Source organism: Lampetra fluviatilis, chromosome 29 (assembly GCF_964198595.1).
Source record: "Lampetra fluviatilis chromosome 29, kcLamFluv1.1, whole genome shotgun sequence".
NCBI lineage: Eukaryota > Metazoa > Chordata > Hyperoartia > Petromyzontiformes > Petromyzontidae > Lampetra > Lampetra fluviatilis.
Window position 1 is genome coordinate 260,617 of NC_136303.1, and position 12,236 is coordinate 272,852.

Sequence of the window (12,236 nt, forward strand, 5' to 3'; positions counted from 1 at the left end):
GTTTACAAATTGCACCAGGTAGTAATTTAAGGCTGAGTCGACATCGGGGAGGCCCAGGATTGGTTCAGATATTCGTCTACTGCTGTTGAACTCTGGTCGTGCAGTACGCTGACCACTGTGCCACCGCTCTCTACACACACAGAGACACAAACACACGCGCCCAGTGACGCCCAGAGCGACCTCTTATCCCCTCCCCCTCTTTCGCGTCGTCCGAGAGAGCGAATCACCGGAGTCTCGGTGAATTGAGCTGCTGCTGCTGCTGCTTTCACAAACATTTGTCTGGGCTGGGCAGCGACTCCTAGAACAGCAGCCAGGGTCAAGGGAGAGTCCCGGGGGATGCGGGAGGTGGGGGAGGTCATTTTCCGCCTCCTCCTCGGGGGAGCGTGAGGAGGAGGAGATGGAGGTGGTTGAGGGACGATGACCGCGGGTGAATCCGTTTCTTCCGGTGAGAGGGAGCAAAATCTGAGAAGTGCGCAAAGGGCGCGCGCTGGGGGTATTGCTGAGAGACGAGCAGCAGGGAATGCACGCACGTAGGTCGCAGTCATTAAGAAAACTTTAATGCACTTGGGCAGAACGCCAGGAGGGTGTCCGTCGCAGAGACGCGGCGATGAAATCGGTTCGTGTGTGCGCACGCCTGCAATGCACGAGCCGTGTCGTGAGCAGCGGGGAGGGGAAGCATGCCCAGCAGGACCCTTTGTGTCCTTAGTTTCGTCTGCAAATGGCGTGTCCCGCGGGCGCTCCGCGTCCGTCCAATACGCACGGCCCCCCTCCTCCTCCGCGCCACCCGCCGCACGGTCGGCCCCTTTTCGCCGAGCGCTCCGATCCGAGCGGCGCTGACGGCTTCGTGGCTTCCCGGCGCCTCCCCTCGCCTCCCGGGCGGAGGCGCCGGCGGCGGCGGCGTCGCGGTCGGGCCATGGCTGCCGTACGCATCGCGAGACCAGAGCGGGAGATTTAAATCCGAATCTCATCTCCCCGAGCGTGCTGCTAGTCGGGGTCGTCCACTGACCGGGTTTGACCCGGTCAGTGACTGGGTGGGTGACTGGGTGGGTGAGTTGGTGAGTGACTGGGTGAGTTGGTGAGTGACTGGGTGGGTGAGTTGGTGGGTGACTGGGTGGGTGACTGGGTGGGTGACTGGGTGGGTGACTGGGTGGGTGAGTTGGTGAGTGAGTGATTGCATAAGCGAGTGAGAGGATTGCTGTGACCGACAGTGTGGTGGATTAAAAAACAGTGGCGAGATGTGAATTACCTCACATGGTATACAGCAGTTTGTGGGTTCAGTCCCGACCCCGACACCTGTATATTTGTAGCTTACATGTTCTCCTCGTGGCCATGTGGATTTGCCTCCAGGTCCTCCGGTTCTTCACTCCAGATTTAGAATCAACACGCATTTAGAATATTTGGCTGCTATAAATTTCCACGTGATATGCCACTTCGTTGAGCTATCATTTGGGGCCAGGTCCCTTCTAAAAAGAGCTACGTAGCTGGTCAAGTAAGCACAGCGGAGGTTAAACGCACTGTGGATGAGACCAGCGCAGTTACTGGGCTACCAGAGTACTCCGCATGGGAGGAGGAGGAGGAATCAGTGAGTGAGTGTGCACGCTCTCGTGCGCTTTTCACCCTTCTCGCTCCATCATCGGCATCGACGGCGCGCGGACAAACAACCTCCCTCGCTCGCCCGCTCAGTCGCCCGCTCATGCGCTCGCTCCGTCCCGGGGAAATTGAGAAAAATGGCTGCAATGTCCGTACAGGCGTTGGGGAAGCCCGTCACGTACTGCAAAAAATATCGATCTCTCTCACACTCACGCACACAGCGGAGAGAGAGGAGCTGCTCCCTTACTCCCCTGTGCCACCACAAAAAATGAAGACCCCCTTGATTAAAGGCAAATGCAATATGAGTGCACAACTTGGCAAACGCACATACACGCACACGAACATACACACGCACGCACACACAATCAAAGACATACACAGATGCACGAGAGAGAGGGATCTGGCCCCGTGCTTCCAGCGAGTTCCGTAGCTCCTCTCCTCGCGTCGTCGGTACAACCGCCAGGTTGCCCTGGCTACTCGTTAATTACTGCCAATTAAGCGTGTGGGTGGGTGTACTAGGAGAGTTGTGTGGGGGGAGGGGAATGGTGGAGTTGGTGGGTTAGAGGGTGGGTGGCGTGGTCGGATGCTGAGGTGGGGGGTTGACAGGGTCTGCGCTGCGTCTCTCACCCTGTCACCAGCTGCACCTCGTGTTTGACCGGGGTGCACATTCCGTGCTGTTCCAGCGTCCGTTTCTCGTGCACGGTTCCTGTCGAGTTTTTTTTATTGTTGTTGTTGTTCTCTTGTTCACCCAGGAAAATATTAATGAGGATCATGGCTCTTTTTTTCAATAAAGGTCCATGATCTTTGTCTTTGTGTGTTCACCTGCGTGGTTAAGCGTCGCGAAATCACTCGCCACGACCGCCGTGCACGATTGGACGCAGGGCCGTTATCCATCGTCGCGTGACCACCGCTGCCCTGTTCAGCGCCAATGCCATCTCCGCTCGGGGAGAGGGGCACTCCCATCGACGCCTCCGCCAACCCTAACCTCCAACCTTCCGTCTCCCCCCGACTCTCCCGTCTCCCCAGGCTCGCTGGCAGAGATCGTGACGGACGAGCAGGTGACGGTGCTGCGTGGCGAGAAGGTGGCGCTGCTGCGCTGCACCCTGCGGGGCACGGAGAAGCTGTCGCAAGTGAGCTGGCTCAAGGCTGCCAGCAGCGCCAGCCGGGACAGGACCAACCTGGCCGTGTACAACCCGCAGTTTGGAACCTCGTACCCAAACTCGCCCTTCGTGGACCGCGTGCGCTTCCGCAACAAGGACCCGCGCATCGACGCCTCGCTGGAGCTGCTCGACGTGCTCACCAGCGACGAGGGCGTCTTCTTCTGCCAGATCTCCACCTTCCCCACCGGCAGCTTCGAGGGGAGCGTCAACCTCTCCGTGATCGGTGAGGTTCGCTCGCTTGATTTGGAACCGGGGTGATGGGTCGACCGCAGCTGGAGTAGGCGGCGAGAGCTGCGGGCGGTCTCCTCCTGTCAGCTCCTCTGACTGCCACTCGATGGAGCTGCTTTCACTTCCCTCCTCCCCACTGCCCCTTACCAAGGAGGCTCCCTCATTGGCGACGAATCGGATTCGAGAGTCGCGGCGGCAGCGATGGCAGGAGCTCACCTGTCCCTAAACCTCCCAAGTGGCTCCCGCTGCGCAAGGCGCTGCTGGCTCCGATTCCTCTCGCGCTCGGCCCCATTAATGGCCAGTAAGCCGAAGCAGCCTCTAGTTGCCGAGGCTAGCGCTGGCGTCAAATCCAGTGTTTAGGGTCGTCCACCGCACCGGATTTGACCGGAGAAGTCCGGTGGTTGGGGTGCTAGAGATGGATTAGCGCCAAGATCTGGGGGTGGCATTGATCTGGCACTTGATCGCGCGATTTCGCACAGTTTTGGTTTCATGTCTCGGCTTCGAGATATACCCGTTTGGCTTTTGCTCGGTGGATACATGGGCGGTGATGCCCAGATCCTTGGTCCCACGAATCGGGAGCTGAACCTTCTCAAGTCGTGCTCACCGTTTAATTTGTGCAATTAAATATATTTAACCTGGCGAGGGCTCCTCTGCACATGCGTAGCTGCCCATTACATCACTCCACTGCTGGACAGGGGCCTCCCCTCGTCTGTGCGTGGTCGTCGGGGATGTTGTGACCAACATCTACGCACCGCAGGCTCAACCCCCTTGCGCAGCTTCTGAGACGTGACGAGATTGGGCGCTCTCCGGGAGATGCGGTCGTGGGCTGGACACGGAGGCTACAGCAAAATAAATTAGCACGCTATGCACTCATAGACGGCTGTGTGGCTGATGGGATGTGTTAAACGACTATTTTTCTATGGAGGGACAGATCATATGTGAAGGAGGCTTACTGCCTGCTTCCATTCTCCTCCAGGCACCACTGCCAGCCACTCCCTTGCTATCTTGTGGGTGCACATGGATGACATCACATCCCCTATTTGAGGCCCAAGTCTGGAGGATGGTCTCACAATTCTGGCAGCTTGCCTGATGATGCTGCTTGTAAGGATCAGCGTAACGTACTTAGCCAATCGTTACACACGCATGGATCACTCTCCAGCAGCACTAACCATGGTGCTGTTGTAGTTGTAATAAATTGGCACGTTTGTTCACCACGTGATAACTTTATTCATTGGCCGTGTCAGGTGGAGGAGGGTTTACGACACATTCTACTCGCATGATGTGACCCCAACATCAATTATGAAAGTGTCTGCTTGGTTACTCTGTTGCGCATATGCTCTGCGACGATGCGGGTGATTCTTCCATGTTGAATTTACACCGCATCCTTGGCTGTACCGGTCAGAATCCAGTGACACAATCATAGGGCAATCTGATCCAGCACTCACCGATTTGCCCGTCACTCGTTCGCTCGCCGGCGGTCAGTCACCGCCTTATCACTCTTCTATCGCGACTACCATGGTTACTGTTCCACTGAACTACCAGACTGACGATTTTGTTTCATCCACACTGTTCAACCACCACACTGCAGGTCACAACTCGCTCACGAACTCGCCCACCCACTCGCCCACCCACTCGCCCACCCACTCGCCCACCCACTCACTCGCACACCCACACACTCACTCCTGCAGCGGCCCACTCTCCCACTCACTCCCCACACTGCAGGTCACCTCACTTTTCTCTGATTCTTTCCTCGCACCGCTCTACTTTGGAATCCCCTCCTCCCATCATTCCTTTTCCCGCAGCTCTGACAATATTAAGCTTGCTCGGTTCAACAAATGCGTAACACGCTTATCTATTATACCTTTGAGAGTGCTGCTTGTTCCTGGCTGTTTAACGTTTCGGGGCCTTTGGGCCGCTGACCAGAAACTGTAAGAATTTTAAATCTGGCAACAAATTGGCCGAGTTGGCGCGACACGGCTGCTCGCGCCTGTGGGAGCTATGGACGACACGGGCGGCGCTCGTGTGAGGAGATCTCTCGCCCAGACCTCAATCCAGCTGGGCCCCGGGGGGGGGGGGGGGGCTGAGAGAGAGCGAGCGGTGCGGCACCGCTGTCTGCGCGTGTTTGTTTAATATTCCGCACTCGCGAGCTGTTTAAGGTGTGACACGACATCCGTGCTTAGCCCCATAAATATTTAACGCTGCCTCCGAACGTGGAAGCGGTTCATGAATTTCAGATTCAAGCCTGGGCGGAAGAAAGAGCGACGGGGAAACGGTTAGGATGTTTAAAGAAGATAAATCTAATGAAACTGAAGATCCCTTCTTTATTTATTTTCTATGTTTAATATGAGTCGACCGCTGGCAGTAGCCGGAGCTGTCTGTGGGCGCCGTTTGATAATTAATGCGACAGCTCTGGAGCTCGCGCACTTCACTCGCTCGCGGAATAATGACTACAACGCTCACGTGTGTGTGTGCGCACGTGTGTGTGCGCGCACGTGTGTGTGCGCGCACGTGTGTGTGCGCGCACGTGTGTGTGCGCGCACGTGTGTGTGTGCGCACGTGTGTGTGTGTGTGTGCGCACGTGTGTGTGCGCACGTGTGTGTGCGCGCACGTGTGTGCGCGCACGTGTGTGCGCGCACATGTGTGTGTGTGCGCACATGTGTGTGTGTGTGCGCACATGTGTGTGTGTGCGCACATGTGTGTGTGTGCGCACATGTGTGTGTGTGCGCACGTGTGTGTGTGCGCACGTGTGTGTGTGCGTTAGTGCGCCGTGCTATTATCTCATGATGAACGACAGTGGCGAATATTTGAACCGGTCCTGGGCCTTGCCTAGGTCAACTCCGCCTTAAATGAGTACCCTCCCCCGTCCCGTTGTGCGCGCCGCGAGGCACCATCCCTCACCGTTCTTTCTGCGCTCCCCCTCCCCCCGCGGCGCCGCAGTGAAGCCAGTGCTGACCCTGGAGGCGACCCCGGGTCTCGCGGCGTCGGACGATGAGACGGAGGTCGCCGTGGCGACGTGCCGAGCGGCGGGCGGGAGGCCCCCGGCCGCGCTGACGTGGGATGCCCCGCCAGCGCTGCACGGCAACCGCACGGAGCGGCGCGAGCAGCAGGCGGACGGCACCGTCACCGTGACCAGCGAGTTCCGGCTGGCGCCTTCGCGCGCCGCCGACGGGCAGCGGCTGCAGTGCACGGCCAGACACCCCTCGCTGGCCGCAGCTGGGGAGACGATGGCCACCACGCTCAGCGTCCAGTGTGAGTGTCCGAGAGAGGGAGGGGGGCGAGAGGAGAGGGGTGAGAGTGAATGTGAGAGTGGGTGAGGGTGAGTGGCTGAGAGTGAGAGAGGTGTGGGTGGCTGGGGGGGTGGGGAGCAGTGGCATTGTCATTATCGCACTGCGACGAACTCATTCGCCCGAATTCGCATCCCCCTCATGGCCAATGTCAGTGGCGACGATGAGAGCCGCTTATGGATTTTCACGAAAGTAAACCTAAAATTAATACCTGGCATGGTATGTAAACATAATGACTTGGCTACTCGTGGTTCTGGCCACACCACCCTCTGACGCACTGTGCCAGCATTAACAGGTGCTCACTGACAGCACTATCCCCAGTAATCTGTTATGGCTACATGGGGTCTTTGTGTGTGTGGGGTGGTTAATGAGCTGCACCCCACACCCGGTAACCTGAGTCTGCTTATACATCAGTGTAGCCACCTCTATGCGTGTGTGTGCGCGTGTCTGTGCCAGCGTGCTTTGGTGTGTGTGTGTATGTATGTGTGCGCATCTGTGCCTGCGTGTGTCTGCATGCATCGGTGTGTGTGTATGTATGTATGTGTGTATGTGTGCACATCTGTGCCTGCGTGCGTCTGCATGCATCGGTGTGTGTGCGTGCTGTTGACGAGCGCTCGTCCCAGTGCGCTCCAGTGCATGTCCACGGCGCGGTGCCGGACCCGTGGTCTTCACGCTCCGCCAGTTTGAGCTCTCGGCGCATTCCCTCGTCAAACCCATTCACCCGAGGGGCATCGGCGGTGCTACTGCTGTGTCTGTTGCGCGCGTGTGGCATTAACAGCAATATATATTCATACGCGCGTCATTCACACGCACCGGGTCTCATACGCGCGCGCGCATCGAGTGGTCGCGATTGTTCTCCCCGCGCCGGGCGTTGGTGCGATGCCAGGCGTTGGGTACGGCTCGTCGCGGAGGTCCGCAGTTCGGACCTAGCGGCCGCCCTGATCGACGCTGGCGGGCGCGATTATTTTGAGAGCAGAGTATTCTTTGACCGCGCCCCCTACGCCTGCCTTTTGAACCCACGTACGGTCCGGGTTCAGATCGCCACAGGACCGAGAGAGAGCGACGGCTCGGGGGAACTGTTTGTCCAGCCATGGATTGGTCACGGCTGGTGAAGGTGAACCAGACTAACCCTGCAGCAGAGATCCTTCGAACCCTGGGGGTGGATCAAACTATACCGAGTGGATCAGACTCGGATCACACAAGGTTCATAATGCGAGGTTCATCACGTGGACCCTCCGTGTGGCTGAAGCTCGTCCCAATCGCTCCGCTGATGAGGCCCCCCCCATCCGTTACCATTATCCACACCATGATCCACCCGTGGTCAAGTGAATTAGCAGCCAAATTGAGAATTCGGGGTGCAGAGCTTAATCGATTAATCTATTCCGGACTAAGTCTCCTTCCCTGCCCCTCTCTCATTCTCCCCTCTCTTACCTCTCCCATCTCTTCATTCCCCCCTCTCTCTCCCTTCTCCAATCTTTCCTCGCACTCGCTCTCCTCTCCCCTCTCTCCCTCCCTCTGCTCCCCTCTCCTCCCTGCCCACGGCGTGTTGTGGACAGTGGAGGCTTAGGGAGCGCTCCTGTGACGTCTCCATGCTTCATTTGTCTTCCTTACATTTGCTTCGCTTTGCCCGATTAATTTTATTAATTGTATTAATTGTAGTCGTTTGAGTGGCGAGCGTGTGGCGGTGGTGGTTGTTGCGACGGTGGTGGCAGTGGTGATGCTGGTGGCAGTGGTGATGCTGGTGGCAGTGGTGATGCTGGTGGCAGTGGTGATGCTGGTGGCAGTGGTGATGCTGGTGGCAGTGGTGATGCTGGTGGCAGTGGTGATGCTGGTGGCAGTGGTGATGCTGGTGGCAGTGGTGATGCTGGTGGCAGTGGCTGCATGGGAAGAGGAATTTAACCGCCCGGGCCCGGCACACTGTAGCTTGACGTGATCTCACTCCACGCCAGAATAATTAAAATCTCACCATAAACCGGCTTCATGGCAGTCGTGCCAGGCTTGGTGAACTTTGAGACTATCACGTGGAAGGGTTCGGCTGATAGGTCAGGGTCCCGGTCAGGAGAATAAACACCGCTACTCCACCGCACCGTGGCGGACGCTCGACGCGTTGCTTTTTTTGGGGGGGGGCCCTGTTGCACTTTGGGGGGGCCCAGGTCTCGGCCGAGCCGATGAACTTGTGGCCTAGGTTCATTATTTCAAGGCTGGGGTTTTAATTCCACGTCGTCTGTAGCCGCGATAATTGGGCCTCGTGGCAAAAGCGGTAAGGCACACTCGTTGCTGCTGCGCAAACAGAAGTACGAGCGATCACACTGGCGCACAGAACTCAGTGTGTGCGCGTGTGGAGGATCGGTGGCACAGGCTGCTCTACAAACTCAACGACCCGAGTTCGATTCCTTTTTGCAGCACCACTTTGCTGATGGAAATCTGAGCCATTGCTGGGACTCCCCAAAGTCGGCTCGGCCTTAAATGTCTAGGCAGGGTCTAAGGTTTGGAGGAGGGCTCAGGGGAAGGGTTCAATGAGATGGTGATGGGGAGGGAGGTAGAGAAAGGGCAGTATGGTGATGAAGTGCAGATGAGGTGGTGATGAAATGAAGAGGAGGGATATGGTGGAGATGAGGCTGTGTTGGAAGTGGTGGTGGTGGAGTAGAGACACGGCGGAGATGTGGTGGAGACGAGGTAGAGGAGCAGGAGGAGCAGGAGGCGCCCCGCTGGGTCAACGTTGACCCAGCGGCACCACGAGCCACACGACCTCTGCTCCCCTCCCACCGCCACGTCAGCCCCACGGACGACGCTCTCTCGCTCCACGTTCACTCTCTCCTCTCTCACGTCTCCCTCTCCTCACACATCCCTCCCTCTGCTCGCTCACGCCCTCTCTCCCTGCGGCCGTGTGGCTTCGCAGACGTCCCGGAGGTCACGGCTATCGAAGGCTTCGACAACAACTGGTACGTGGGTCGCATAGGCGCCGAGCTGCTGTGCCAGACCGTCGGCAACCCGCCCGCCACCATCACCTGGAAGAAGTACGTACGCGTGGGTTCTGGTGCGCGCTTGCACACCTTGCGTGTGCTTGCGTGTGCTTGCGTGTGCTTGCGTGTGCTTGCGCGTGCTTGCGTGCGCTTGCGTGTACATGGGCACGTGCATGTGTGTGCCAGTATGCCGTGCTTGCTCAACAGCACTTGCCCCAAGAGTTTGTTATGGTTGTAGGGTGTATCTTTGTCTGTTGTTCTACATTATTGTGTAACACGGGGTCACTTGACCTCTCCTAGGAACAATCCGATGGACTAAACTCAGTCTAACATTGAGTTGCTGTGCCTCTCTTTGAGTCTCGGCCTCTCTGTACGAGTCTGGCTCTGTGAGTCTACGCCTTTCTATGGCTCGATATGCGAGCAAAGAGAATGGGCCACTGATCATAGCATGAACCCAACACATGTGAATCTGTGGGAGTCTAAGGGTCTCTATGAGCCTACGGGTCTTAGGATCTCTGCACGAGTCTCTGCGTGACTCATACGTGAGCAGACCGAGGCCATCGATTCGCTCCGTGCGAGTGCCACCTCGTTCCGTCACGAGCAGCGGCTGAAACCCCGAATTGGAACCCAGCCTCTTAGCAGTGCCAGCTCTGACCTCTACCCTCCAATCCACCCGGACGAGGCAGCGTTCGTCAGCGCGCGTCGTTGGCGCGTCACCTTTCATTGCCATTGATTGTTAATTGTTTCATCATTAAGAGTGGAGCTTGTTGAATTGTCGCCCGTCGGTAATTGCCGCGCTCGGTGGCAGAGCAAGCGGCTCGCAATCAGAAGGTTGCCAGTTTGACTCCCAGTTGGGCCTTGACTCGGCCCATCATCTAGGTGGTCCTGTGGATAGACTCACCCCGACCACGTGAATGCGGAATCTCCACCACTGGCTCAGGGCTGTGTGAACTGGAGATACTGACCTTGGGGAGTGAGAATCGAACCCGGGTTCATAACGTAGTAGACTAATTCCTGCACAAGTGCTGTTAGCGAGCACCTATGAAGGCCGGAACTGCACACGAGGGGGTGGGTGGCCAGCACCGCGCCCGACCGTCTTTGTCTCCCCAGTGGTGATGTTTACACACCGCACCAGGTACTCATTTGACGCTGAGTCGACTTAGGGGAGGACCAGGACCGGTTCAGATAATCGTCACTGGTGTTGGCCGTGAGCGGGAATCGAATCCGGGTTGCCCGGGTTTATAGCGTAGCACGCTAACCGCTACACTAAAGCTCCACAACAACAACCGCCATTCGCCACTAAGTGGCGGTGACGTCACCACGACGCTTGTGCCAGGCCATGTGCACCTTGAGGCCACGTGAAGTCGAACGCCCGCTGGCTCCACACACACACACACGTACGCGCGTCGCTGAGTGATGGCCAGGGTTTGCCCCGTTGGCCCAGAACTCATGAGCAACTTAACCCCCCCTGGGCAGGTGACTGCTAAACACACACGCACATGAACACACACATGCACGAACACACATATAGACGTACAAAAAACGCACGCACACACGCATTCACACACACACCAATGCACATACACACACACACATTCATAAGCGCATCATATTTATTAATGATTTTGCTTCCAGTAATTGATCCCGTGTGCGGCGTGCTGCGTGACATCCCGCGTGTCAAGGTCGGCCGTGTCGCCCCTAATTAATTGAATAATTAATGTTTCAGCCATCGAGGTCATTAATCACCGTGGCCACTGCGAAGCGTAGAGGGGGGGGGGCACGACCCCCCACTCACCTCCACCCACCTCCCCTCCGCTCCCTAGAGCCGCACGGTTTCGATAGGAATAGAACTCTGCGAGGTCTGCGGCTTGCAATAGGAAGGTCACGGGTTCAAATTCTGGTTGGTGGTGATGGGAGCGGAAGAAGGAGTTTGACTCCACCCATCATCCCTTTGGGGTCGATTAAATAAATATCACTGTGTGAAATTCAACAGCGGTTGTATGGAGAGACTCCTGCCATAGGAATGTGGAACTTATTCCACCACGAGCTCTCAAGGGCTGCGAACAGTAAATGAGCACCATCGCCTCACACAATGCCCGTCTGAGCAAAAAGTCACCCTGACAGATTTATTGGAATGTCTCTGTGTAGCCATGTCTCCAGCGGTCCGCTCCCCTCTTCCCGCGTCCACGTGCCTCTAACGGTCTGCTCCCATGTCCTACGTGTCCGCGTGTCGTCGTCCAAGGGTGAACGCGTCGCTGTCCGAGGACGTGCGCCGCCTGGGGAACGCGCTGCGCTTCTCGACGGCGCTGTCGCACCTCCACGCGGGCGTCTACGTGTGCGAGGCCACCAACACGCTGGGCACCCGGCTCGGCGTCGTCGAGGTGGAGATCCGGGGTGAGGCGGCCCCCCCCACGCGGCCCCCCCTACGCGGCCCCCACCACGCGGCCCCCACCACGCGGCCCCCACGCCACACACCCTCCACAAGGCCCACCTGCTAGACACGCTACACGCGCTAGAGCCGCGATGCACACACGCACGCGTTGGACACAGCAGCGTGCGTCGCGTCTCTCCGCACATTGTCGTCGTCCCAGCGCGAGCGCTCAGCTGTGATACCACAGTGAGGGGGGGGCAGGGAACGGTGGGGGGCACGGACAGGCTGGGGGGGTTGCTCTCTGTTTCCATCTCCCCACCGCGTGATTCATCATCAGAGCCTTGTCCAATTACTCGCCATGGTGACGGATTCCAGCGCTCCCTTCCTGCTCTCCCTCTACCCTCCCTCCACTCTCACGGCTCTGTCCTCTCCCTCCCTCCTCTGCGTAGACAGACATATCGCGTGCGCACACATACACACACACACATTAATGCAAAGATCCCCTCTATTGCCTTAACTGACTATTGAGGGAAGTGCTGTTAGCGAGCACCTATTAAGGCCGGTATGGCACACGACAGGCTGGTTGGCCAGCACCACGCCCTGTCGTCTCCCTAGTAGCAAACTTTACACACTGCACAGG

General features: G+C 57.7%; 1 protein-coding gene across 1 annotated transcript in view; it reads left to right on the forward strand.

Annotated features, from left to right (window-relative positions):
• Window positions 1–718: 718 nt before the first annotated feature.
• The window catches only part of LOC144942881 (nectin-1-like), a 48,281-nt gene continuing 36,763 nt past the window's right edge, over window positions 719–12,236 (forward strand). Inside the window, exons 1-6 of the mRNA XM_078869882.1 lie at window positions 719–844; window positions 2,229–2,292; window positions 2,617–2,973; window positions 5,916–6,227; window positions 9,162–9,279; window positions 11,468–11,619. Of these exons, the coding sequence (XP_078726008.1) occupies window positions 719–844; window positions 2,229–2,292; window positions 2,617–2,973; window positions 5,916–6,227; window positions 9,162–9,279; window positions 11,468–11,619 (1,129 nt within the window). The remainder of the gene's footprint in view (window positions 845–2,228; window positions 2,293–2,616; window positions 2,974–5,915; window positions 6,228–9,161; window positions 9,280–11,467; window positions 11,620–12,236) is intronic.